Source organism: Drosophila elegans, unplaced genomic scaffold (genome assembly GCF_018152505.1).
Source record: "Drosophila elegans isolate 14027-0461.03 unplaced genomic scaffold, ASM1815250v1 contig_149, whole genome shotgun sequence".
Classification (NCBI taxonomy): Eukaryota; Metazoa; Arthropoda; class Insecta; order Diptera; family Drosophilidae; genus Drosophila; species Drosophila elegans.
The window spans coordinates 2,270,583-2,297,177 of record NW_024545513.1 but is presented as its reverse complement, the minus strand read 5'-3'; the positions used below and the strand labels follow the sequence as shown (position 1 = coordinate 2,297,177).

General features: G+C 35.4%; 3 protein-coding genes across 9 annotated transcripts; 2 read left to right on the top strand and 1 right to left on the bottom strand.

The window, feature by feature from the left end:
* The first annotated feature begins 3,302 nt into the window (after window positions 1-3,302).
* On the top strand, window positions 3,303-8,011 carry LOC108137244 (putative uncharacterized protein DDB_G0271606). Of its 3 annotated transcripts, none has more exons than XM_041707129.1 (7): window positions 3,303-4,134; window positions 4,765-4,863; window positions 5,003-5,221; window positions 5,665-5,733; window positions 5,792-5,935; window positions 6,667-6,726; window positions 6,848-8,011. In XM_041707129.1, exons 1-7 carry the CDS (start codon window positions 3,343-3,345, stop codon window positions 7,244-7,246), a joined length of 1,782 nt encoding a protein of 593 aa, XP_041563063.1. In that variant the 5' UTR covers window positions 3,303-3,342; the 3' UTR covers window positions 7,247-8,011. The 3 variants fall into 3 exon arrangements, with proteins under 3 accessions (XP_041563063.1, XP_017114315.1, XP_017114313.1); XM_017258826.2 differs by having other exon boundaries at window positions 4,744-4,863; XM_017258824.2 differs by lacking the exons at window positions 5,003-5,221; window positions 5,665-5,733; window positions 5,792-5,935; window positions 6,667-6,726 and having other exon boundaries at window positions 4,744-4,863.
* An 816-nt stretch (window positions 8,012-8,827) lies between these two features.
* LOC108137324 lies at window positions 8,828-23,645 on the top strand. 4 transcript variants are annotated; one of them, XM_017258954.2, is made up of 4 exons: window positions 8,828-8,846; window positions 17,724-17,894; window positions 20,901-20,990; window positions 21,074-21,705. In XM_017258954.2, the coding sequence occupies exons 2-4, from the start codon at window positions 17,736-17,738 to the stop codon at window positions 21,449-21,451; spliced, it is 627 nt and encodes a 208-aa protein (XP_017114443.1). In that variant the 5' UTR covers window positions 8,828-8,846; window positions 17,724-17,735; the 3' UTR covers window positions 21,452-21,705. The 4 variants fall into 4 exon arrangements, with proteins under 4 accessions (XP_017114443.1, XP_017114442.1, XP_017114441.1 ...); XM_017258953.2 differs by lacking the exon at window positions 8,828-8,846 and adding an exon at window positions 17,409-17,466; XM_017258952.2 differs by lacking the exon at window positions 8,828-8,846 and adding an exon at window positions 17,452-17,631.
* LOC108137323 (fibrinogen-like protein A) lies at window positions 23,516-26,030 on the bottom strand. 2 transcript variants are annotated; one of them, XM_017258950.2, is made up of 4 exons: window positions 25,815-26,030; window positions 25,061-25,245; window positions 24,436-25,014; window positions 23,516-23,780 (listed from the first exon to the last, which is right to left on the bottom strand). In XM_017258950.2, exons 1-4 carry the CDS (start codon window positions 25,923-25,925, stop codon window positions 23,642-23,644), a joined length of 1,014 nt encoding a protein of 337 aa, XP_017114439.1. In that variant the 5' UTR covers window positions 25,926-26,030; the 3' UTR covers window positions 23,516-23,641. The 2 variants fall into 2 exon arrangements, with proteins under 2 accessions (XP_017114439.1, XP_017114440.1); XM_017258951.2 differs by having other exon boundaries at window positions 24,436-24,996; window positions 25,815-26,029.
* Between the last annotated feature and the right edge of the window lie 565 nt (window positions 26,031-26,595).

Here is a 26,595-nt window from a genome sequence, read left to right as displayed (position 1 = left end):
ATGTTATATCTTTATTTTTATACCCTTGCAGAGGGTATTATAATTTCAGTCAGAAGTTTGCAACGCAGTGAAGGAGACATCTCCGACCCTATAAAGTATATATATTCTTGATCAGCATCACTAGGCGAGTCGATCTAGCCATGTCCGTCTGTCCGTCCGTCTGTCCGTCCGTCTGTCCGTCTGTCCGTCTGTCCGTCTGTCCGTCCGTTTATATGCAAACTAGTCTCTCAGTTTTAAAGCTATCTGCATGAAACTTTCCCAAAAGCTGTCTTTCTATTGCAGGTAGTATATAAGTCGGAACGAGCCGGATCGGACGACTATAGCATATAGCTCCCATAGGAACAATCGGAAAAATAAATGAAAAAAAATTATAACTTTGCTGTTTTTTAATTTTTTGTTTAGTTCTTCGACATTTAGTAATGGTTAAATATTTCCGATTTACGGTTTAAATTTCATCAAAATCGGACGACTATAGCATATAGCTCCCATAGGAACAATCGGAAAAATAAATGAAAAAAAATTATAACTTTGCTGTTTTTTAATTTTTCGTTTAGTTCTTCGACATTTAGTAATGGTTAAATATTTCCGATTTACGGTTTAAATTTCATCAAAATCGGACGACTATAGCATATAGCTCCCATAGGAACAATCGGAAAAATAAATGAAAAAAAATTATAACTTTTCTGTTTTTTAATGTTTTGTTTAGTTCTTCGACATTTAGTAATGGTTAAATATTTTTGATTTACGGTTTAAATTTCATCAAAGTCGGACGACTATATCATATAGCTCCCATAGGAACAATCGGAGAAATAAATGAAAAAAAATTATAACTTTTCTGTTTTTTAATTTTTTGTTTAGTTCTTCGACATATGGCAATGTTTAATTATTTCAGAATTATGGTTTAAATTTTATCAAAATCGGACGTCTATATCATATAGCTCCCATAGAACTAATAAAAATATATAAAATAACTATCTAATAATTGAGCTGCAAATCATCATAGCTTCACTGTTTTTCAGTATATACTCAAGTAAATCGTAATTTAAATGTTTTCAAAAGTATTTAATTCATGCAATAGCTGCAAGGGTATATGAACTTCGGCTTGCCGAAGTTTGCTTTCTTTCTTGTTTGAATTACTATTAATTGCCACATATTTAAAATCAAAATATAATGGTTTTTGAAAATTTTACAAAGTTTTCAAAAGACTTTAACATCTAAAAACTAAAATACCTTTTCAGAAGCTAAGTTTAATTTTAATCTATAAACTTTTAAAGAAGTGTTTTAACTTTTAACTTTTTGATAAAAGAAGTAGAGTTTAATGTGTTTTTCATGAGTTTTTTGTCTTGATAGAATGCGCCCTTTAGTTTCAAGGCAGATTTATTAAGATGCTTGGTTAACAATAATTTGTTTTACCAAACAAATAATTGTTTCAAGTTATAAATTGGGTTGTTTCCCCAGTTAGTTGTGTGTTTTTATTTGTTTGCCTAAGTTAACCCCAAGAAAGGCACGCTTCAACAGTTGGAATTGCGTTGAAATGCTTATGTCATGCCGATCCAATCCCCCTGCTTTAACCCTATATGCCCCTGCCTTAACCCCCCAATCCCCGATCTCTGCGCACTTGAAAGGTTAAACGAGCGTAACGAGCCACCGCCGACGTTTTGCGGCTTGGACTTGTACTACCTACTTCCCACTACACTGAAGAGAATAGCAAAAATAAATATCTGACTATTGAATTCAACATTTTATTTTATTTTGCTTGATTTAGAATTAAAATATTATAATTAGTGTATAACAGTGTAGTGTAACATACAAAATGTTGATTATTTGATTTAATTGCATTTTGTTTAAGTTAAATATGGTTTTAATCAACGTCAAAGTGACATATAAAAGTCAAAAAGACACTGTCTTAAATTAAATGAAAAGTTTAAATGAAATTATCAGATATTAAAAAAAAGTCCCAAAAATAATTAAATTTTAATGAACTGTTTCATGCATCGAATATTTAATTTGAGAATGAAATACTTTACAAAGATTTACAAATGTTTTTCCCAGTGTACCTACTACCCGGCTTTAACCCATGTTTACCATTACGTCGTCGTCGTCCCAGATGCTGATGCCCAATCTCTCCCATTTATCTAATGGCTGATGCTAATTAACAGTCACGCATAAGTGCGACACCTGCATTTCGCTTTTCTACCATTTACATAAGGCCTGTATTTCAATCACCTTTCGGGCCGAAAGGGCTGAAAGGGCTGAAAGGGGTAAATAGTCAGTCAGTCGCCTTAGGTAATTAGCTAATGACTCCGATCTGTGTCTATTATATATTAAGTGCCTAATGTGCGGCTAATTGGGGCTTCTACTCCTGGGCAGGTGAGAACTCTGGCAATTGTGGCCTCTGTAGGCTCTAATGTTCTGGTCAGGCTTTAAATTGGATTTCTGGGCAAGTTCCAAACATAATTGTACCTCATAATAATTTGGCCTAGGGGGAAATTAAAGTCATTTTGATGTTTCTGGCATTTATTTATAGCTTCCTAAATAAAAGCTACTTAAGGCTAAGATTTAACATAAGTAAAACAATATTTTTGTTATATGGTCTTAACTAATAAAAATATATATTTGTATGTTCTTTGAAATTAATATAGTTTTTGGTTATTTTTTTAGTTTAGTTTAGTTTTTTGTGACTCGTAAATTGTTTGCTTAATTATGTTAGTTACATTTATAAAAGAAAGTACATAGTATATAACTTCTTTGCTTAAATCTCTTTAAAGGGCTATATAATTGAGTAATAAAAACTAGTTCCAACTGAAGGAGTAAACTAGTTTATGAATAAGGCACTAACCGCCCCCTAGTTAAGATATTGTTATATTTGCCTACGACAAAAATGCATTGAAGATATGCCACACTGATCAAGCGCCACAGACGATTGACCCATTGCACAATCGACAAAACGAGGGCGGAACTACACTCAAAAAAATGCATGAAATTCAACAACAAACAGCATTTAAACATAAGTATTAATTCGATACTAAATAATAATTTTTAGATTAATTTTTATTACCAAAGAGTGTAAAACTGTAGTCAAAGGTCTTATTTTTAAATGTTTTATCTTGATACTTTCATTATATTAATTTAATACTCATCTTATTGAGACATTTTCCATGCAACAATAGTTACGTTCCTCTGACTGATTTTTTTTTGGATGTAGTGGGAGGATCTCTCTGCCACGCCCACCGCCCACCGCCCAACTAACCGTGAACGAAAGGCTATACAAGCGATGCCAAAATGTTATATGAGCCAGTGGAGCGACGTTCCTGGTCGCAGTTTTCTTTCAATCGGCGGCCAATGGAGAAGCTCGTAATAATCGGATTTCTGATTTGGGGATTGATCCTGATCGTGATTCCCAGATCGGTGGAGAGCAGACCAAGCAGACCAATGGAGTTGCAGTCGCATTATGTACAGGCCATTGCCGCCTATCGTCGGCTAGAACGCATCCTGCCGAAAGAGGAACTGCGGGCAGTCACCAGTTTGGGTTTGCTAAATGGAGCCCGTCAGGCTGAGGAGCAAATGGAGCAGCACCTGGTGAAGGCCATCCGGGACTTGCTGCTGCAAATGAATCTCACCGAGAGTGGCAGTGTCATGATGGGCAAAATCGATGCCATCGAAGAGCAGTTGTTGCGCGATCAGAGGGCCCTGGAAATCCTAACGCGAGTAATGGATGTGGTATCACAGGCCAAGGATGACCATGAATTCCGGGCGGAACTTAGGCAGATGGCTCAGCAGCAGAAGGAGGAGGAGCTGCTCAACCAGCAACTGTCCGCCGATCTCACGGATCAGCCCAAACTGGGCCAGCGATTGGGCCAACTGAGGAGCCACATCATCAGGCAGGTGCCGCAGCTGAAGAACGAGTTGGAGGCCAAAATAGAGCTGGCCCTGCAGCACTTGCTGCAGCATGCTGCCGAGGATGGCCTACTGGGCAGGGCCAAGCAAAAGGTGCTCCACAAAAGGCAGATCAAGAAGGGAGTGGATCAAAGGAAACAGCAGCAGCAGAAGCAGCAGGAGCAGCAGGAACAGGACGAGGCCGAGCAGCGACAAATGCCCGAGGAAATGAGGATTATCAAGTCCATACTGTCAGAGGTATTTCCCTAACCCAATTAAATAAAAAAGAAATTAATTTATAAATAAATTAAATTAGAAAAATAAAATTAAATATAAAGAGAAAAGAATAATTTAAAACTTCATATTCCGACTTTCAAAATTTAATATAAAATCAGGAAAGGAAGCAAAGTTTATATGCCCTAACAGCTTATGCAAAAATTAAATATACTTTAAAACAACAATATTTCAATTTGTGGGCCTTCAAGCAAAAAAAAAAAATTGTTATAGAAACTAAACTATTGTTACATGAATTTTCAACTATTGGGTATGAAAAATGTAAATGCAAAGAGAGGAAGAAATACGACGTATGTTTTTTGTTTAAGCAAATTCGAATACATAATAAGCACACATTTTTAATTTTTACTTGAAAATAATTTCTAATTATTAATATAAATTCAAATGATAATCGATTTTAGATTATAATTATGAAACTTCATTTTGTATTGTCATTTCAAAAGTATATCTGTATTATGTTACACAACCTCTTAGCGAATATGTTAGTTAGTTATGTTAGATATGTTATGTTAGATTTTGAACCTTTAAAAAATGCATGTCTTAAGTGTGAAAAAATTGATATTTTAATGCCAGGCTCATGACTTGCGCTTCCAGGATGACTTTCAGGAAAACATGCTGGAGCAACAGCCGGCGAGGCGCCTCAAAATAGAGCCTTCAACCCCGGATCTCGATGACCTGGAAATAAATGTAAAGGTGAGAACACGGGAAACCCAATGCTAAACACAGTTTGTGACTAACCTGGTGATGATGAGACGACCTAACCGATTGAAGACCCAACCCAACCCAACACTGACTTGGCCCACTTAACCCTTTTCCAATGGCCTCCTCGAAGGCGCCCAATGTTACAGCCAAGGCCAAAGGTAAACCCAAAACGAGTGCCAAGCCGGAGAAACAGGTGGAGGCGCAGGCGGAGGGCACCGGCTCCTCGGAATTGGCCACAGATGACAGCGATGACCTTGGCGACGGGGATCTTGGAGCCGGTGACGATGAGGGCGGAGCAGGTGGCGGCGGAGGAGGTGGTCTGGTGGGCCTCATTGGCAGTCTCAGTGGCGTGAGTAAAAGGATAAATATTAAAATGCAGCATTGATAAAAAAAATGGAACAGTAAAGTAATAATTATAATTTCACACTTCATATTTAAATTGAATATAAATATAGTATTAAACATGATCATTATCAGTCTCAGTGGCGTGAATAAAAGCAAACATTGAAAATATCCAGTAAATGCAATAAATAGTTACATTGTATTCTTAAATGACATAATGACATAAATCATGCATTAAACTACATGATTTGATAAAATGGCTTAAATTTAAAAAAAAATTTAAAGACATTAAAGTAGATTCCAAAAATAGTCAAAAATATTGCAAACAAACAAGTAGTATAATAAATTTATTGCTATTGAATTCAAATGTTTAGTAAATGTGAAATATATCAATGCCAAGTTTTGTTTTATTTGTGCATGAAAAGTGAAGCTGAAATTGACTTTTTTCAGGGCGAAGGAGGCTCCGATGTGGGCGCTCTGATCGGTGCCCTCACTGGCCTGGTTTCCACCTTATTTGGCGTAAGTCTCGATTAAGTTTCCCCAAATAATCTTCCTAATAAATAATAATCCTTTTCAGCCTGGTGGCCTGGACGTTCAAGGCTTGATTCAAACCGGAAGTTCGCTGATTTCCGGCCTTCTCGGTGGCAACAAGAACTTTGGTCTCGTTCTGGGTCAATATGTGGGCACAGCATTGGATGGCTTGTCTGGAGGTGGGGGAGCGGTGAGTTTATTATTTAAGATTATATATTTCATCAAAAAAAACTATTTTATTTTTTTCAAATTTATAGAGCACTACTTGGTTTTTTTTTATGTAAATTAGATATTTATATTTCTTTGTGATGATTATATTTAATTTTATTATTTTTCGCTTACAATTTGCAAAACACAATTTAATTGCTTAAACTTTACTTTAATTGCTGTAACTTGTTTAAAATTAAGCGCAGAGCTGGAACATAAATTGTTGCAAGCTTGAATTCAAATTGATTTGAGGCTTAACGAGGAATGACATTTAATTTTTATGGCCATGTTTCTTATGTATATATATATTTAATTAAAAAATTGTGCCTTTTTGTGAAAACTAGGATTTTAGGCAAAAAAAAAAAAAACAACAAACTTTTGAGCAAATTTTTAGCAGCAATTTGGTAAGAAGCAAAAGGAATATTTTGTGAAGACTTTTAACATTTCGCAATACTTACCGAAAATATTTTGTTTATTATCTTAATATTTTATTTATTTGACATCCTGGCATATTTATTTTTAATTTTTTAATTATTTTAGAATATTTGGAATAAAAGAGAACCAAATTGGAAACAAATTTTAATTGACAATTTTTTGACCCACATAATAATCTATTGAAAACTTAGTTTTGTTGTCAATAAATAAAATAATTTACTCGATATTTAATGTTCCTTTTCCTGCTTTATTTTCTTCTTTTTTTTAATTCTTTTGCAGATCAACAATGGCCAGTTTGTGGGCAACTTCTTGGGCACTGTGTTGGCCGCACTCAGCGCAGTATTTATGCTTTGTTCTTGAAACCTTTTTGGCTCCCAACCTGTTAACTGTGTTACTAACCCTTGAAAGATTGTACATTTTGAGATAGTAAAACAAACAACTTCTTTTTATATTTAAATAGGATCCCGAGGAGGAGGGTCCGCCGCAACCTTTGACCTTTACCAAGAACCTGATCACCAGCTTTCTGGAGGCCAAATTTCGGCCAAATTCGGAGGAGGGTTCGGAGGAACGTCATGGCAGTGCCGAGCTGCCACGCCCCCGCAAGAAGAAGGAAGGGGGCGGCGGTTGGGCGGCTGCGGCGGCCAGTAACTTTGATTCCGGTGGCTTTGTGAAGCATTTGGCCTCGCATTTGGTGAGCAATGCCCTGGGATTGGTCCTGAACGCCGGACTGGGGGCAGCCGGAGGAGCCTCGAGTGCAGCCAAGAACATCTTCGCCAGCAGCAGCATGGGCCATCATGCCAAACCGGCGGAGCACCATCATCGATCTGGGCACGCCTACTACGACAATGAGCCATTCTAGCCAGCTAAAGTTGAAGTCATCACATAATAGTAATAGTTACGTTAATTGTTTGTGTTTTCTTTTTTTTTTTGCTAGTCTGTAAACGAAATTAAAAAAAAAACAAAGCGAAAGACTTGTTGTGTTGGTCACTTGGGCAGCTAAGAAAGCGTAAAACAGAGGGGCTCTCTAAATCAAATGGCGTAACCACTCGGACATCTGATGCAAGAGATCCACTGGAATGGGAATTGGAGCTGGACTGGAGTGGTGAAGAGAAAACCACTCCCCCAAGGATTCGGTGGGGCAAATCACTGGGTCGAAAGAAAGAAAGCGAAAGCGCTGAACAAAAAAAGCGGAAGTTAAAACCAAGTGAACTCAGGGGGCACAGCTTCAGAGTTCATTGCCTAAAACAAAAGTTCACAGGGGGCAGCATAGAGGAATGAACTTTGGAGTGCGGCTTATGGGCTTGTGGTGGCAAATATAGTTGACAATTGACTGCTCACAATTTACAAAGAATTCTTAATTTAAAAATTGTTTGTTTAATAAGACTATACCCTTTATTATACCCATTAGTTGCCTTTGACTTTTAGGGATACTATAGTTGACAATTAATTGCTTATAACTTACATTAAATTCTTTATTTTTAAATTATCTTTTTTATAAGACTTCTGATTTTTAAGGATTTAGCTGAGAATATAGTTGACAATTGATTCTATATAATAAACAATGGATTGTTAATTTTAATATTCTTTATTAAATAAGACTCATTAGTTGCCTTTGATTTTCAAGCATTTTGCTGAGAATAAAGTTTACAAATGGCTGCTCATAATATACAACATTATACCCGCTAGTTACTTCTGACGTATGACTTATCAAAATGATAGATTGAAATACTAAAGATACATATTTCGAAAACTGTGCTAAGAAGAATTTCTTTTAATTTTTCCTGACCGTTTATAAAGTTTTTCAAATTTCTACGTTTTAATGTAAAATATATATATAAATTCTTTGGAAAAAGGGGATATAAAACTTGAGATATATAGTTTTGTAGATCACTTCATACTTGGTTTTGGCCGAACCTATTTTTTTGTGATTTTCCTGGCTCTCTTTTGAGTCACTCTCTTGCTTTTTGTGCGCTTTCCCCGCACCTTTCTCCGTGGGCCAACTACTTGACTACTTGGCCAGTGGAGCGGGCATTGTGTCACTTTCTACTGATTACAGGTTTCCATTGAAATGCTTTTACTTACTTTCTTTGCCTCTCTCGCTCTCTCGCTTCCGCCTGCTCTCTTCCTCTCTCTCTCCCTTTTTTATTTATTTTTTAATTTTTTTTTTGAAGTGGGCTGCTTTTGCAGCGGCGATTTTCAGTTTTCAGTTATGCGTGAATCTTTCACAAGACCAAGTGACATTTTGCGGGCCGTTTAGTTGTCGCGTTTTTAATTTGAAAAACCTCCGTTTGTGTTTATTGCTTTGTTTTTTTTTGTTGGTTTGTTTTTTTTACGCTGTTTGTGCTGGTTTATTTGCATTTTGAAATTGTTAATGAACTCAATTATATATTTTGGTGCTTCGGCGAGTTCGCATTGCAATTAAGTTTGGCAAGACGCATCTTTATTTTACACTTTTTCGGGTGAGTTAACGTATAATGGCAAAACAAAAACAAAAAAAAGGAAAGAAGCAGGAAAGCGAAAATCGCAGCTCAAAATGTGTGTCAAAACGAAAGACTTAGGCAACGAACTTGCTAACTGGGCTAAGCCTCAACTCGAAATGCTGGCCATAGGTCAGGTCTGTTCCAAAAGCAAACAGCACCCAAGGGGGCGGGGCAACGGAAAAAGGGGTCGAAAGGGGGGTGGGGGCGCCTTTGATTAGCGCCCGTCCATTAATCGCTTTGGCTACCGAAATTTGGCAACAGCGCCGACGTCAACAATGCAAAAGTGACGACTCAAATGCGTTAATTGCTTCATAAATCAATTAACAAAAGCCAAAGACTTAACGAATACTGTATGTAAGCCGACAAAAAAGGGAGAGTTTTATTGTTCTCTTACGACGGAAACTTTTGTTTTCAATGTATCATATGTGTATATATTTTTTTTTCAGTTTTTTTAGCTAAAGCAAATTTAAGTTTATTCAAAAACTTATTGATTGATATGCTATTTTATACAAATTTGTATTTATTTATGAATTTATTTAATTTTTGAAGACTTGTGAACTTAAGATATTCGATTTTACAAGTAAATGAGGAAATAAACTTCATGAAAAATTATTTACAAAATTAAATAAACAATTTGGGAAGCTATTAAATATTAAGGAATATTTCTTTTATAAAGAATTTGTTATATTTTATTTTATTTTATTTTATGTCTGGTATTTAAGTAAGTCCTTATTATTATTATAAGTTATGTAGCATTTTATTTTTAATGTTACCAAGAGGGCATTTTTGCTAAGCATCTTAATAGTATTTAAAAAAGTCTTTATAATTACATTTGTTTTGAGTTAAATGCTATTTAAAACATTTTGATAGAGTTTATATTTAAAGTTGACAATGGGGAATGTTCTCAAAACACCTCAAGTGGCGGCCGCAAGATTTTTTGAACCTATGAATTTTCGGGGTTAACTACCTGCCAACCTATTGGTCATTTGCGACCTGACCCCTGTCTGGCGCCATGATTGAGGATGAATTATAATCAGAGCTAACTGGTCTGTGGACCATGCAAGAGTGGCCTGGCCTGGCCCAAACCAAAACCAAAAGCAAAACCAAAAACCGGTAACGGTATCAAGGTCGTTCGAGTCGATGGCTCTGGCCAGATAAGCCTCAGCCCCAAGACACAGCAGCCATCAACGCGCTCTGGGCCAAAAGCTAAATGCCATCAGCTATAAGCAATAAGCAATAACAAAAGCCAACGATGATGGCTGGGCCAAAAAAAAAAAATGAAATAAAAAATCGAAAACGAGGGAAAAAGCGAAAGTAAACGCCATGAAAGTGGAGCAGTCGCGCTGGAAATCTGCCGAAGGCAAACCGGCGAGGGGGCGTCTCTACACTGATAAAAAAATGGTAAAGTAAAAATAAATATCTTACTATTGAAATCAAAATGTTATAATTAATACATAAATTAAATATTAAATAATATTATTGAATGTAACAATTAATATAAAAATGTTTTCATTATTGTGCAAATTATTTGATTTAATATGATAACGATATCATAAAATAATTAATTATTATTTTAAATAATTTAAACAATATTAAATCAAATCGCAAAGTATTTAAATTGAGCACAAAATATTTAAATTTTCTAAATTTTTTTATAGCAGTGTGTATAAATAGAGAGATATATGTGCAGGTGTCAAATCTAAGTCGGTCAATAAGTTTATTGACCAGACGACGCTCCAAATTTCTGGGTTTGTTTTGCGGGAGAGTTATGCAAATCGATTGGGGCAACCCGATATCGAATAAGTAAGCGTGGAAACTTATCAAATTAGTCGTAAAACAATGCCCCCCTTTTTGGTCCGCTTATTATGTAAATCGTGAAATTTCCTTGTACCCCTATGTAGATTTTATGTTTCAATTATGAGCATTAAAGTCCGTAGCGCACATCTTGAAGTATACGAATTTTCACACATTTTTTACGATAGTATTTCCCTGGGCAGTTAATAAATTGGTATATGAATGGCTGCTTTTTGTTAATGTGTTGATATGCTGTTTTTCTCTATTAAAAATAGTGTTTTTTAATACTCTTGAATTATTTGATTGGCAGTTTCATAAGCCTTTTGCGTTTACGTTCAGCTTAGAAGTGATTTCCAATTTACGGCTCATTTAACAGCGCCAAGTTCTGCACGGCAATTAAGCAAAGTGATCAGATTCAAAATGCCTTTCAAAAAAAAATCTATGTCTAAGTCTAAAGCCAAAATGATATTATTATGGGATGACCTTCGTCGGTCGCCAGTGGCGAGATTTATTAATACTATAATTACTGTAATGGCTGAACAAACAAATAAACGCCACCTGACTTTAGAATCAGAATCAGAATCTCCAGCAACCTTTGTGCCAAAACGAATCATTTAAGCCTGGCCAAGAACAAAGTTCGCTCAACAAATTCTGATTTCTGAGTTCGAGTTTGAGTCTAAGTCGAAAACTGAGTCGGTGAATGGTCAAATTGGCAACGCCTTTTCCAATTAAATTCGACCCGGCTATTGGGCACAAAACAAAAGCTCTTGATGTGAAGGATTGGCTTAAACGTGGTCTTAATATGAACTAAATTAACGTTTTTCGTTTTCGTTTTCGATTAAGAGCATTGCATTTGCGGCCCAATTAGGCCGACTGATCTCGGCAGGCAATTCTTTGTGGGGTTTCCTTTGCACATTGCCACTTTTGGAGATTGTTTTTGCTCGAAATTTCAACAAATTGGCATTAATATTCGAAAAAGTTAAGCCATAAATTGTTAAGAATACAACTGAAGTTACATCATCTAAAATAATTATTTTTCAGCACTTTTTCTGAGCAATTTTTGGCAGCTTTACTTTTTTTTAAATAACTTTTCTGCCCCCAATAACAATTTTATTATGTTTTTATAATTTTTAATATTTAAATTTTTAATTAAATTATTTAATTTTTAATATTTTGTTTTATAATTTTTTGTAGTTCTTATGCAACAATTAACAATTTGCTAGATTAACGGGGTTTTAAAGGAATTTCATTTTATATTTAAAATGGTTATTTAAGTGTTTTTTCCCTTAGCTATAAAACTCATGTTTCCGGATTTGTTAACCTTTTTCTGTGAAATTTTCGGCAGCTATGCATTAGTTAAAATAAAAAAATATTATAAAACTTAAATAAATTGTCATTGGACAATATTCCTGGACTCCAAGTTTTAAGTTTTATAATATTTTTTGTTTTAAATAATGCATAAAAAACTATTTTTAACATATTTTTAAAGGAAATTCATTTCTTAATTTAAATTGTTATTGATTGTTATTGTTATTTGTTATTATTTATCCTACTATATAGTTCATTTAACTGGCTTTCTTAACCCTTCTCTTGACTCTTTTCGGCTTTCAACTCTATTCCTAGAGTCCAATGACAATTCCTTTGGTTAAATGTCAAATAGACTTGGCCATTGGCCGCAAAAGACTTGCGCAAAGCCATCAGCAGTTCATTAGAGGCCCATTGCAGGCGGAGTTACATACATATATTATATGGAAATGGATGCGGAATAGAGTGGTGCATCTGCACTGTTGGCCACCTGGTTAACGAGCCGCGCTCTGGGCCCAAATGAAAGCCGGGCGGCATGTAAACGGTTAATGGTTATGGCCGGCCGTCCGCCTGTAACTTCCAACTTTTCGATCGTAAAGATAGTGGGGGCCCCCCTAAAACCTCTTACTCGTTGGCTGCATATATTTTTCGGAATTTTTTTTTTGGTTTTCCTGCGTGCACTTAGCGAAGTCATCGTGGCCAGAACAACGATGAGCAGCAGGTGACATTAATGCCGCGGCCCGAAAAAAAAACATAAAATCGCATAATGCATAATGACAAGCGTTGCATAACGATTGGGCAATGGCAAATTATGCCCCAACATGACGGCGAAGGGTATGTATATTTAAAGCGACTTTTTGACTATTTCCAGAGAACAAGTTGCTACTGGTTAGTACTGTTTTAATGCGTCTGTCTGCCCCACTATTTTGCCATTTTGCCCCCTGACATTTTTTTAACCACCGATGAAAACTGTAACCAAAGACGAAACTGGAAATGCAATGAAGATCTGGGTTCAGGGGGCAAGGATTTGGGGCGCTTCTGGGGTCTTGGCCAGGCCAAAACGGTATGCTATGTGTGCCATGTTTCTGCCACGTTTTGTTTTTATTTTTTTTTTAATAAAAATCAAGACAAAGTGCGCCTGCCTTTTAGTTGTTTCTGTTTTCGAGTTGTCTGCCGTCTGTCATAAACATTATGACACGCGCTGTAACGCTGATGGACAGATTGACACATTGACAGATTGATTAAGTGACCAATTGGCCAACTGAGTTACTGGAGGGGCTAGCCATCAACTATAGCGTTCTAATTGAGGCGCCTCAACGGCAACGAGCTGCAATTGAATTTTCATGGATAATTTGCTAATTGAGCTGCCAAATTAGGCAGAACAAGTGATCGGTTTTTTTTTGTCGCTGACTCAAGAGATTTTATTCAAATTAAAAGCGTGCAAGTGGCATTAAAGTTTAGCCAAATAGAGCAGAATTTATTATTGAATTACAAAAGGTCAGAATTTCTTGTAAAGACAGTTGAAGCTTAAAGTATTTAAAATGGATAAGTTCAGTAAAATTTTTAGTTTGAGTAAATTAATAACATTACTTAAGCACCATTGTTTTTTATTGAAGTTATAATCCAAAAAAATTTGATTATAATATTATTAGCTTGTTATATTTTCATTTAAAATATAATATATTAAAACTTAAGACTTGTATTTATTTGGAGTTAATTACATTATTATTATATAGGTAAGCACATGCAAGCTTACTTATATTATTAAATAAAATTCGAAACAAATTTATTGTAAATAAAAATTTTAAAGATATAAATAAAGATAAAACTTTAAATTAGATTTAAAATAAGATTTATTTATTGAGTCTGTTAAATGCAAAAATTAAATAAAATCCCAATGAGGGAAATGTTAATATAAATATAGAGAACCTTTATTTCCAATGCAAAGAAAATTAAATACTTAAAAAAATAAATATATGACTTTTGAATTCCTAATTATGTTTTTAATATTTAAATTATATATTAAATCATAATATAAAAAACAATGCATTGTAATTTGAAATTAAAATAGTTTAATTAATGTAAATAATTTATGCTTTTATCTTTATGTCTAATATGGTTTAAATATAAATTAAATTTTCAGACAATAAAATCCGCAAATAGTCAAATGAAAAATTAAAAATAATTTGCGATACATACTTTCAAATTTAAAGTAACTATAAAAATATCAATTCATGTAAATCAAAATGAAAAATATTTTAATTAGGTAACATATATTTGGGCTACTACGTGGGAAAATTTAGATTTAAATATAAATAGGGCTATATCGTATATGTCAACTGTTTTATAATTTAATTTCTTACTTCTTTACGCACTGGCTGACTTACTTTTGCGTAAGTGAAAATGGGTCAGAATGTGGCTTTAATTTTGGGAAATCATCTTCAAGGGCTTCCGTGCAGGCGAGTCTCGTTTGCGGCGACAAGAAAATTGAAAGTTCATTTAGCTAAGGCCACAAAGTAAGAGGCACTCGAGCATGTATAGTACTGCTCACAGGTTCTGCGATCTGCGATCTACAATCTGTGGTTTTCAAAAGATCGAGGACGGACGTGGATGTGGATGCTGAGATGAAGATGAAGATGGAGCTGCAGGTGGAGACCTCAGAAGAGACATCTCCCGACCTTGTGACCCACAAAAAAAAAAAAACGCTGACAACCAAGCGTGCACTTTGCATTTTGTGTCTTCGTTTTTTTTGCGGTTTCGTTGTTGAAATTTTTATATATATTTTTGTATTTTTTATTTGCCGTTTAAATTTTGCTTTATCTGGGTCAGTCTTCATATAAAAAATAGGAAATATAAATAAAGTAAAAAGTTAAATTAACTGACATCTTGACTATGGATTATGTTTCAGTCCCGTTTCCAATGACCTTGAATATTGATAAGCAAAGTACCGGATTGCCGGCAAAAACGGGTTAATTGGCTGACAGGGGTTAATTAGAAAGGTTTACCATGCGCCCAGTGACATTTGCAATTAAATGAGCCTGATGGTTTAATAACTGGGGATATCCTCAAGGATTTCAACATAAAACTTTCGTTTAAAGAACTTCAAGCATTTTGAGAAATTACACTCAGAAAATATGTATTCACTTTATGTTATCATATATGTCTTATTAACATTTTTTTCTTATTTTTCTTAATATAAAAAAAATGTTTTTGTATTCCATAGAAATGGAATTCAAATTGTTATCAAAAACAATATATAATTTTTGCCTACATAATTGGCACTTTTTTGTGTTCCATTTATTAATGTAAACATTAAAAAAAATATATAAAATGGGATACAAAATATATAAGTCAATGGAAAAAAATGGTTTTATCATCAACATTTTTTTTTTGTACAAAAAGAACATTAATGTTCTTTTTTTTGTATATTTTAAGAGTTTCTTTTTCCAACATTACGTGCCACAAGCAATTTTCTCTGCAAAAAGCCGCAAAGCATAATAAACATGCTAAAGTCGAGTGCAGATGATCTCAATCCGTTTAGAGGCCCAATTTAAATTTCAAAATTGACTTAATCAACTTGGATTCGATTCAATTCGATTCGTTGTGATTGGAATTTCAGGCGATTTATTTAGTTAATTGTTTACGAATTCAGAACTTGACTAATTATACATGCAATGGCATATTGAATCGTATCGTATCGTATCGTATCATATCGGATCGTATCAGAAGCCGATTGGATCGCATTGGAGTGCAGTCCATGCAGTCGACATTCAATTCCAGTTATTAAGTTTCGTCTGAATTCGATACGCGCACTTTGACTCCAATTTATCCGTTTTCCTCTGGCGTCCGAAGGCGAGCAACTTGATTTAATTTTCCTTAGCTCGTATTCTTTGCAGTATGCTCGCCTTTTTGTTCTCCAGTCGGCGACGACCACATTTTACTTCTAGCCATAAATACTTTTAATTTATGCTGATTATTAATCGTAAAAAGCGCATTAACATGCGATTTTACATAGGCATTTCGACTTGAGGTGGCTTGATCTACTAGTAAATCCAGCAAAAGTTAAATTCTTACTCAACGTAAGAGTCAAGGATGGCGGCTTTAATTGCTTTAGGGGAGTTTTTGTTTTATTTTACATTTATTGGTTTATTGGTCGAAAGCTTTTTTAAATAACAAAATTTTAGTCTAAGTACATTTAAAAACTATACGATTAGTATGTACAAATTTCAACATATTTGCAGTGACTTAATAAATTTTTTTAAGCTTTACAAATTGAACCCTTTTTATGTCTGGAAAATTAATTTAAAAACATATTCTAGGATTTATGACCATAATTTAAAATTAATCAAAATATAATTTAACATAAATATTTTAATCCATATTTTAAAAAAAAAAGTAAAGTCTAAAAATTTTAACTGCCAAATCAATTTTAATGGGCAGTGCTTAAATAAAATTTTAACGATTTATGACCATAATTTTTAATTTATTAAAAATAAAATTTAATGTTTAAGCCAAAATTGTTAAAAATGTTAACTGCCAAATCAATTTTAATGAGTAGTGCTTACATTTCAATAAATTGTTAACGATTTATGTGCTTAATTTAAAATTTCTAAAAATATACTAAAACATAAATAGTTGAATACTTATTTTAAAACAAAACATAAAGTCTGAAAATGTAAACTGCAAAATCAATTGGAACGAACAGTGCTTAACAATGATGTCTATAATTATAAACATACAAAAATATAATATAATGTTTATTTTTATTTTAGTTGCCAGAATAAAATACTATATTTTTGTGGGTTTCAATGGGAAGGCTATCATAAAATATATGATTCTACGCAAATTTGGAGAATCAGACCCTTCCCTAAGGATCCTTCTATTAAAACCCAACGACAATTCCTGCCGAAAAGTGCTTGATAATACATTGCGCATACGCCGCGTATGACCGACTTGTTCCCCTGCTTATGTGTTTGTGTGCGTGTGCCTTAATTGAAAGCCAAAGAGTACAAATTAAAAGCGCATTGCAGAAACACCATTAACAAGACAACAACACCGGTGACTTAACATCTCCGGCGTCTGGTTTTGCACTTTATTGAGCGCTTTCCGTTCGGTAGTATTACTTATATTTGCGCTCAAAAACGTGTTTTTTTATATTTTTGGCGCCGGCGTTCCGCTCGAATCGCTGCCAACGTCGCCGCCGCTGTCGAAGTCGACGTCTTGCATCCACAGCCACATCCACAGCCATATCCCACATGTCCAAAGTATATCCAACGGCAGCAATAAAATTCAATTTGGCCGGATTGCGTCGCTCTGGGGGATTTTTCGATGGATATTTTGGCTCTGTGGCTTGGTCTGTGTGTTTCTTTTTTGAGTGGACTGCGCTGCGCTGCGGCGCTTCACACAAAAAGCTCTGCGCATGCGCCGTGGGCTGTGTAACCGATTTTTTGGCCACTGCTAAATCATTGAAGTAACTTTCGTCCGCAGTCATTTGCTTAAAGTTAGTGAACGTGCTAGTATCGCGTATCTGGCGGCGCGGCTCCCTCTCAACGACAACAATAAAAACACAAACCAAAACTTTGTTTATACTTTGCTTTGCATTGCTTTTTTCCAGTCAATTTCGAGCTTAAAGTTTTGTGGTTTTTTTTTTGTTTCTTGTCTTGCGGTACACACAATATACAATATTCCAATAAAAATAACATCGATATTTTCCACTGCCAAAAGCCTTGTTAAAAATATACAATTTTTGTTTTGCAGAAAAACTCAAATATGCAGTTCACCAGGAGCCGTTTGTTACTATCGATGGCCGTGCTTGCGGCACTGCTAGCCTTGTCGATGGGCGCCCCCGCTCCACAGCAGACCAATTCGGAGGTGGAGGCCAGTTTCCAGGATGCCAGCGATCCCGATTTGAATCCCATCAATGCAGAGGTAACAAAAGAGCAGAACATAATACCCAAAACTCCTGAGAAAAATAAAAAAAAAAAGAAAATAAACCCAAATCCATTTAAGAAAAATCCAGAAATAATCTAAACATAAAAAAAATCCAAAACTCTCCAAATCCCTTTGAGAAAAACCCATTTAAATTCGAAAAAATAAAAAAAAAATCCGAACATAAAAGTCGACAAACACTGCCAGAAAAACTTAAAACCCTCTTAGAAAAATGCAAAAATCCAACAAGGAAGTCTGTAACAAAATCAAAGAGAGAAAATTAAATTAAACTTGATTGTCTTCTGGCATGAAAGTAACATTTTACTGCTCTCTCTATCTCTATACCTATCTCTTCATCTCTTTCTCTCCCATATATCTACCTCTCTCTTTTGTTGCAAATTTCAACATTGTGCAAGCTGCTAATTTTGTGGTGCATTGAACTGACTTCTGGGCACTTTTTTTTTGGGTCCACTCGTATGCAAATCGTATGCAAAACTTAAAGAGCCAAGAAAAATAAATGTCTTACAACCGAATTTCGATTCCAAAATTCGTTGGCCATTCGAGACCAGACGACCTTGATGGCGACAAAACTTGTTAACGACCTACGTTAACATTTCAAAACCATTCCAAAAAGCCGAAAAACAAAAAATCCAAATAAAAAAACCGAAAGCCAACGCCTCGGACAGAAAGAGAAGGTCTGATGCGGCTAGAAAGAGAGAGAGATGATGGGAGCTTCTTCATGGCTCATCACCTCTTCTTCTCTCGCTTCCTCTTATTCGCACGCATTGTGAAACATTTCCGCGCCTCCAAAAAGTTGGTTCAAAGATATTATTTATTCGTGTTAATTGATTTAACCATTTGCGGTGAGAAAAAGCACTGAATTTGTTGGAATTGCATGGGAAATGGGAAATTCATATTGAGTCAGCATTCAAAAAGTAATGGCAGTCTGAAAAAAATCAATTTGAAACTGTTTTAAATTTTGAATTAGCTAATTAAAACAATTAGGAATACTTAAATATTCAATTAAAGAATAAATTGATTTTACAATTTTATGAAATTGTATACTTTGATCCTAAGTAATAATCTTAAAATATTTGAAACTTAAAATATATGCCGTTTAGGTATTGCATAAAGTGTGTAAATTACAAATATGATTACCAGGCAGGAAATATTTTAAAATATAAAAAACGAATTTTGTAATTTGATTTTAAATTTTCAAAAAAGTTACCCCATCTATGCGACAACTAAGCATTATCTAAGCCAACATTTTCCCACTTTTCCATTGAAGTAGTAGTTAAACTTGTTGTAAATCCCTTCGCTTAACTGCTTGTTCGGCTTTCAACAACTGACCTGATTTTGCTCCATATAAATCATAGCTCACGCTTTTTGTTTGTCACTTCAACGGACCAAAAAACAAAAGGTGTGGAGTAGAGCGTAATGTGTTTAGCGTTTTGTTAAACTAATAAATCGCCTAGTTTATTTAGCTTCTCGAAACCCCCCAAAAAAAATACTGAAAACAGAAAACAGACCATGTGGACTGCTCTAGGCGTTTTCGAGTTGGGCAATCTCTCAAAAACTCTCAAGTGGGAGAATGGCAGAACAATGAACCGAAAACGCCAAATGAGTTGCATAATTTTCAAGATATTAGTTAAGATCGAAATCTGTGGGTTGAAGGCGAATTTTTGTTAAACGTTTTCAAGCTGATTAACTGTCGTTGCCTTGTCGCACTGAGACTTTAAAAAAATTTTGCCAAATGTTTCAATAGCTTGTTTATACATATTTTGTGCCTTTGACTTTGAGAATTAAAAGATCTATGCTTAATGTTGTAATATTGTTTATATTATATATAGAAAATTTAATATCCAAATCAAGATATTTCATGGCATAATAAGACGCTCAAAAGATATTATCGTATTATATAAAAAGGTCGTAAAATTGCAACTTTGAGAAGCAATGCATTAAAACAAAACACTCAAGTTCGAAATTCGATTCCGAGGGACTGGACTATGCGTTTTGGTTGGAAATGTGTTGATTTCGGCTCCGATATCGCGGTGCATATATATTGACCAAATGACGAGGTGAATTTTAAGTGCTTTGGACCAGCGGCGGTCGATTGAGAAGCGGTCCCAAAGTGCCACATATACGTGTGGCGATAGACGATAGTCGGCTTAGAATGACCGAATGAGCGAAGGTCCCCAAGTCCACAACTGATATAATTACTTATGTATGTGCATGAGTGTTTTTTTTGTTTTCTGTTTTTTTTTTTCTAATTTTTTCTTAGGCCCCAGCCCCGAAAATTGGGTCAAGTCTAACTGGCCCCCAGTGTCGAGTGCTTTTTTACCCGCTCTTTGGCAGCAATTAAACTTGAAGTCAGCACTGGCAGTACTCACCAATCTGGGTGTAATTAGGCAAAGAATCCAATCGATTAGAGCCGGACAAGTCCGAAAATGTCTGATCGGCAATTAGGCGACATAAGACATGACTGCAAGAAATGAGTATTTATACTATTTCTTAAACTCTGTTTTATAGTCTCAGTAGAATTCGGAAACTCCGCACGAAATTACTATATTTAAGCAAGAAAAAGCTTTAAAAGCAATATAAAACTTCCTAAAGAAATATTATGATTTTCATATAATTCATAATTTAGAGCAGATTTGAATTTTCAAAAATGTTCATTTCAAATCATTTGCAAAACATTAGGTAAAAAATATTTGCTATTTGATTTAAAAGCTTTTTATTTAATTTAAATTTTGTTTAAATTTAAATAAAGTTTTCAGACATTTAAATCAATTTCCAATTTCAATTACAAATTTTTAAAATGAACTTTAACGTTAGTTAGTTAACGTTAATCAAAGCAAAAAAAATGTAAATATTTGGATTAACTACCCTTTTTTTACCCGTTTTGCTTTAAAGACAAAACAAATGAGGAAAAATGTTTTATTGGCATTTAGAGTGCCATTCCCGTGTGGGTGATTCTGTATTTTCCACTTCGATTTCCATTTCCAGGAGGTGTTAGGTGTCCAGGAGCGCAACAAAAGAAAACTGCCCGAAGCCACATTCGAGGCTAAGAACGCTGTGCTCGGCTTTGTATTTGGCGTGAGTACTGCAATTTGACTTCACAAATATAGTTCAAAATAAATCTAAAAAAAAAAAATATATATATATATATATATGTGTAGAAAATCGACAATTTCCTGGACACGAAGACGCGGGTGATCGAGCAGCTGGACCGATCGAATATTGAGAAGAACAAGCAGTGGGACATCAAGTCGCCGGTGCCGATCAAGGATTTTCAGACTCTGATCACCGCTGTGGTGTCGCCGAAAATCCGTTCGATTGGCAACATAGCCAATGACCTGACCACCGGTGTGCTGACCACCATTACCGCTTTCAGTGGCTCCTCGTCGGGCGGTGGCAATGCGAATGCCGGCCTCGGCAATGTGGTGTCCAAGTTCCTTGGCTTTTCCGGCCCCATCCTGCAGGGATCCTCTGGTGGAGTGAATGGCATTGCCGGCGTGACGTCACCAGCTCCGGACTCCGATGAGGCGGGCTACTAGACACAAACAAAAAAACAAAAAAATACGCACCAACGAACCAAGGCCAACAAATGAGAGCTGTAATTTATCGTTGATCTATTTGTTACCCCCCATCTTTCAACCCCCTCAAATCGTTTTTATTTTTTTTTGTTTACACCCTAGTTAAGTTTCATGTTTGTAAATATTCGGCATAAACAAAAAAAAATACACTATACATTTATATAGAGAAATCCACGACTTTACAAAAGCGAATAAAACCGAAAACAAAAAACAAATTTATACCACACATCTGGTTTCAATGGAGGGTTTTTAGATTTGGAGTTTTGGATTTTGGATTTTGGATATTGGGTCTTCGATTTGGAACTCTCATCGCTTATCTATATATATATATGTTTATCTCACAGAGCAAGAGGCGTCGTCGGGCGGGGGGCAAAGACCTGAGCGATGCCGCCGAAATCATGAGCGATGCCTCGCTGGAACTGCCTTCGGAGCTGCTCAACAAGTCCCTGCTGACGGTCACCAATATCTCAAAGTCTCTATCTCGACTGATCCTGGTAAGTAATGGCATTCTCTGGATTTTATTGCAGATTTTTATTCAGAGATTTTCAATGGAAAACATGGAAAAAGTTTTATCCAGAAACGTATACATTTTAAAATATAATTTGATATATATCTCTCATATATCTAAAAGTAACACTTTTTATACCCTTGCAGAGGGTATTATAATTTCAGTCAGAAGTTTGCAACGCAGTGAAGGAGACGTTTCCGACCCTATAAAGTATATATATTCTTGATCAGCATCACTAGCAGAGTCGATCTAGCCATGTCCGTCTGTCCGTCCGTCTGTCCGTCTGTCCGTCTGTCCGTCCGTTTATATGCAAACTAGTCTCTCAGTTTTAAAGCTATCTGCATGAAACTTTCCCAAAAGTTGTCTTTCTATTGCAGGTAGTATATAAGTCGGAACGAGCCGGATCGGACGACTATAGCATATAGCTCCCATAGGAACAATCGGAAAAATAATTGAAAAAAAATTATAACTTTGTTTTTTTTTAATTTTTTGTTTAGTTCTTCGACATATAGCAATGGTTAAATAATTCAGAATTATGGTTTAAATTTAATCAAAATCGGACGACTATAGCATATAGCTCCCATAGGAACAATCGGAAAAATAATTGAAAAAAAATTATAACTTTGCTGTTTTTTAATTTTTTGTTTTGTTCTTCGACATAAAGCAATGGTTAAATATTTCAGAATTATGGTTAAAATTTCATCAAAATCGGACGACTATAGCATATAGCTCCCATAGGAACAATCGGAAAAATAATTGAAAAAAATTATAACTTTGCTGTTTTTTAATTTTTTGTTTTGTTCTTCGACATAGAGCAATGGTTAAATATTTCAGAATTATGGTTTAAGTTTCATCAAAATCGGACGACTATATCATATAGCTCGCATACAAATAATAAAAATATATAAAAGAACAATCAAATAATTAAGCTGCAAATCGTCATAGCTTCAATGTTTTTAAACACATACGCAAGTAAATCATAATTTTAATGTTTTCAAAAATATTTAATTCTTGCGATAGCTGCAAGGGTATATGAACTTCGGCTTGCCGAAGTTTGCTTTCTTTCTTGTTTCTTATTTAAAACTATAGATTATTTTTTGAAGAAAAGAAATGGAATTCATATTAGTTTTATTTCTAGTATTAGGTTTTTAAACTGGTATTTTTTATTTATAAATTTAATTTTATCATTTAATGTAAAATCAGAAGAAAAATTAAGAATAGGTATTTTTCCCAGAAATATGCCTATATTAAATTTTATTAATACTATAAACTTATTTTCTTGAAAATATATAAAAGCGCTTCTAGAAAATAAGCATTCATTAAATTTTCTTTAATACATTCATATTTTATAAAATCAAATCCCTTGCAGAACTCCGCTCGTCGGTACTCCCGCTTTGTGCTTTTCTTCAAGCCAGTTTTTGGAGATGCCCTGGTGGTGAAGGGTTCCGAGGATCCCACCACAACCACCACCGTTCGCACCACCACAACCACCGAAGAGACTGAAAAGCTCAACGAAATCTAAATCGAATTTATTTTATATTTTGTTTGTTTTTTTTTCTGTTTTGTTTTCTTTTATAAGCCTTTTGGGTATTTTGTTAATGTGTGACTGGTGTAACCAATGAAATAAACTACATACTTATTTATTAACTAGCGCGGGGTCGCACCATCATGCGGAAAATTTTCAGAGAGCCCTTGGGTCCATCCAGAAAACCGCGCCACAAAATGCCCTTGAAACCATCATAATCTCTTTCGAGAAGTTGTTGAAAAAGTCCAAAGGGGTTACTGCAAGAAAAAGAAGGGTAAGAACAATTACGATGTTTATCATAGGCTTATTATGTATTTAAAACTTTAAATGGCTTAGCATTTATTTAAATAGTAATTGTTTGGCGATTTTATTGTTAATTGTTTTGGTATTTGGAAATAGGAAAATTTAATAATCTGCATTTCACAGAAAATCTTATATTACCAATTTCTATTTTTTTTTATCTTGTAACTTGGCCAAAAGTAGATGTATAGGCATAAGAGTGACGGTTTTGCACAGCTGGCAACCTGTACTACCCATCCACAATCAGGTTAGAATAATACATTTTGTTTTAGAGGAAAAGATGATTTTTAAAAATTTTGGCCAATTTTCGCATTATCTGGGTTTTTGGAGACTTGTCAAAAATCAAAATTCTTAAGAGTCCTTTTGTTGTAACTTGGCCAAGACTAGACGTATAGCCATAATTGTGACCCAGGGTTCCAATAGAATTAAATGGAAAAGCTAATTTTTAAGTTGATAACTTTGCTGTTTATGAATGAACTTAATTGTTCTTCGAGTTATTGTTAACTTTGAGGTAGATTTTCTAAAAAAAACACGCTGAAATACTGTCACGGCTAGCTTCTTTGCAAATGCTTATTCCTTAGTTGTAATGTAGCAAATGAAATGGAAACCCACCTGAGATTGCAGGAGGCGCCGTACCAAAAGGCAGCCGACTGTTGCACGGCGCAGTTCAGCTCGCTCTCATCGTTGTCCCGATCCTGGGTGCTGAACTTCTTGCCCACGTGCTGACGCAGTGCGTCGGCGGCATCGCCCTGGTACTTGCCCAGCACATTCAGGCGGTACTGCTCCGACTCGCTGCCGATGCTGAAGTGATCGTAGAGGGCGTAGCGAAACTCCTGCTTGCGATTCTGCAGCTGGACCAGCAGCTCGTAGTTGTCGCTGCTGGTGATCTGGTGCAGCTTGTCCAGGCCAATGAAGAACTCGGTGGTGAGGGTGCCAAAGCCGAACTGGTACTCGGCCCACTTGCGATTGAAGTCCTCCTTGCCGTCGTACCGGTTGACCACCATGGTCCAGCCACCACCTCTGACCTTCTGATCGCAGAACACGAAGAAGGGCTCCACATTCGATCTCAGGCGGATGAGCACCACTCCGTGCTGCTGTTTCACGCAATTTGCGGGCGTACTTGGTGCAGGTGGAGCACCGCCACTGGCCAGCAATTGAGGCTCAAAGTCCTGGCTGTCGGGGTTTAAGTCTCTGTGAATTATTATTTGGGTTGTTAAAGCCACCACAATATACCCACAGTCGGGAGCCCAGGGCACTGGGCGAGGCGAGTGCCACGGCCGGAGGACCTCCTGTCCTCCGCAGATCCACCAACTGCTCTTGCAGACTGCCTATCTGGTCCTTCACGCCGGATATCTCCCTGCTCAGCGACTGCAGGCGAGTGGTCAGTCCACTCAAGGCCGAAACAGGACAACTACTGGCGCTCTTGAGGGCATAAATCACATCAATTAAAATACTTTTAAAAGGATTGTCAACTTCAAATGGTTTTGATTGTGAGTTGAAATGTTTATACTTAAATCAAGGTAGTGGTTAGAAAGTTCTTGAATGGATTATAACATTCTACTTTCAGTTACGAAAATTTCCTACTTTATATAGAAATTTTAAATGGTTTTACTTTAAAGGAAAGGGAATTGTAAGCATTGCAATGCAAATTAAACTCCATAACAAAAACCGTAAAATGATTTATTATATTTTTAAACCAAACCTTTAAATTAAATCTTTCTTTTATATACACTTTTAGCACAACAATGCAAATAAATCCTAATCAAGGTATTAGCTATTAACACCGTAAAATATGCATCAATATTTTGTATTTTTAATCTGTATTTATTCTATTGAATTGTAAACTATATACACTTTTAATGGGGAATACAGCTTATACTAGTTTGTACGTATGCAAATCTGTAATTTAACTACGAGAAACTGGTTTGATTTTTCCCTTGCAAATACAGTTCAAAGTTGAGGGAATTTTCCCAGATTCTTGGGAAACTCACCGCATTTTCCAGCGAGGGCGGCACCATCAGACCTCCGCCCAGATCCGTTTGCGTGGTGGAAAGACAGGCCATGGCCATGACCAAGGCGTCCAGCTGCAAAATCTGCGACATTTTCCCACTGCCGATCACTGGCCACCTATCTAACCGACTAACTAACTGACTAACAGACTGACTAGCTCCCGATCTTAGCCACAATGCGAATGCGAATGCGAATGCGAATGCGAATGGAAACAAAGGTCACTTGATTGATTAGCATTGAGAAACAGGTATGCTAAGCAGAATCGACCAGTGTTGGGCAGTGCTTTCGCATCAAGTGATCGCAAGTAAACAACACTAACTAAAATATGGGAAAAATAATACCACACTAACTTATTATTTTGTAAACGAATTATTTGTTTAGTCACGATGTCTTTATATATTTTATTACCAATGCAGAGATTTCCTTTGATTTTTGGGTTAAAACAAAACTCAGTGAATAAATATATAAATACTTATCCAACAACATACATAAATTATTTATTCTTTAAGTTTAAAAAGGAATATTTTAATTGGTAGGTTAATTATGTTATTTATTCTTCAGGTTTCGTTTAAAATGTAATTATATGTAAAGTCAAGTGAAGTTTTAGCTTCAGGAACCCTGACAAATGTTAAAAAACAGGTTCTGTTTATTCTTATGGATCAGTGATCTTCGCATCACAGTGACTTTGTGACATCTCCAATAAATAAACAGCTAATAACTAATCCAGTGAGCTAGTGATTCAACTTACTTAGTCAGTTGTCC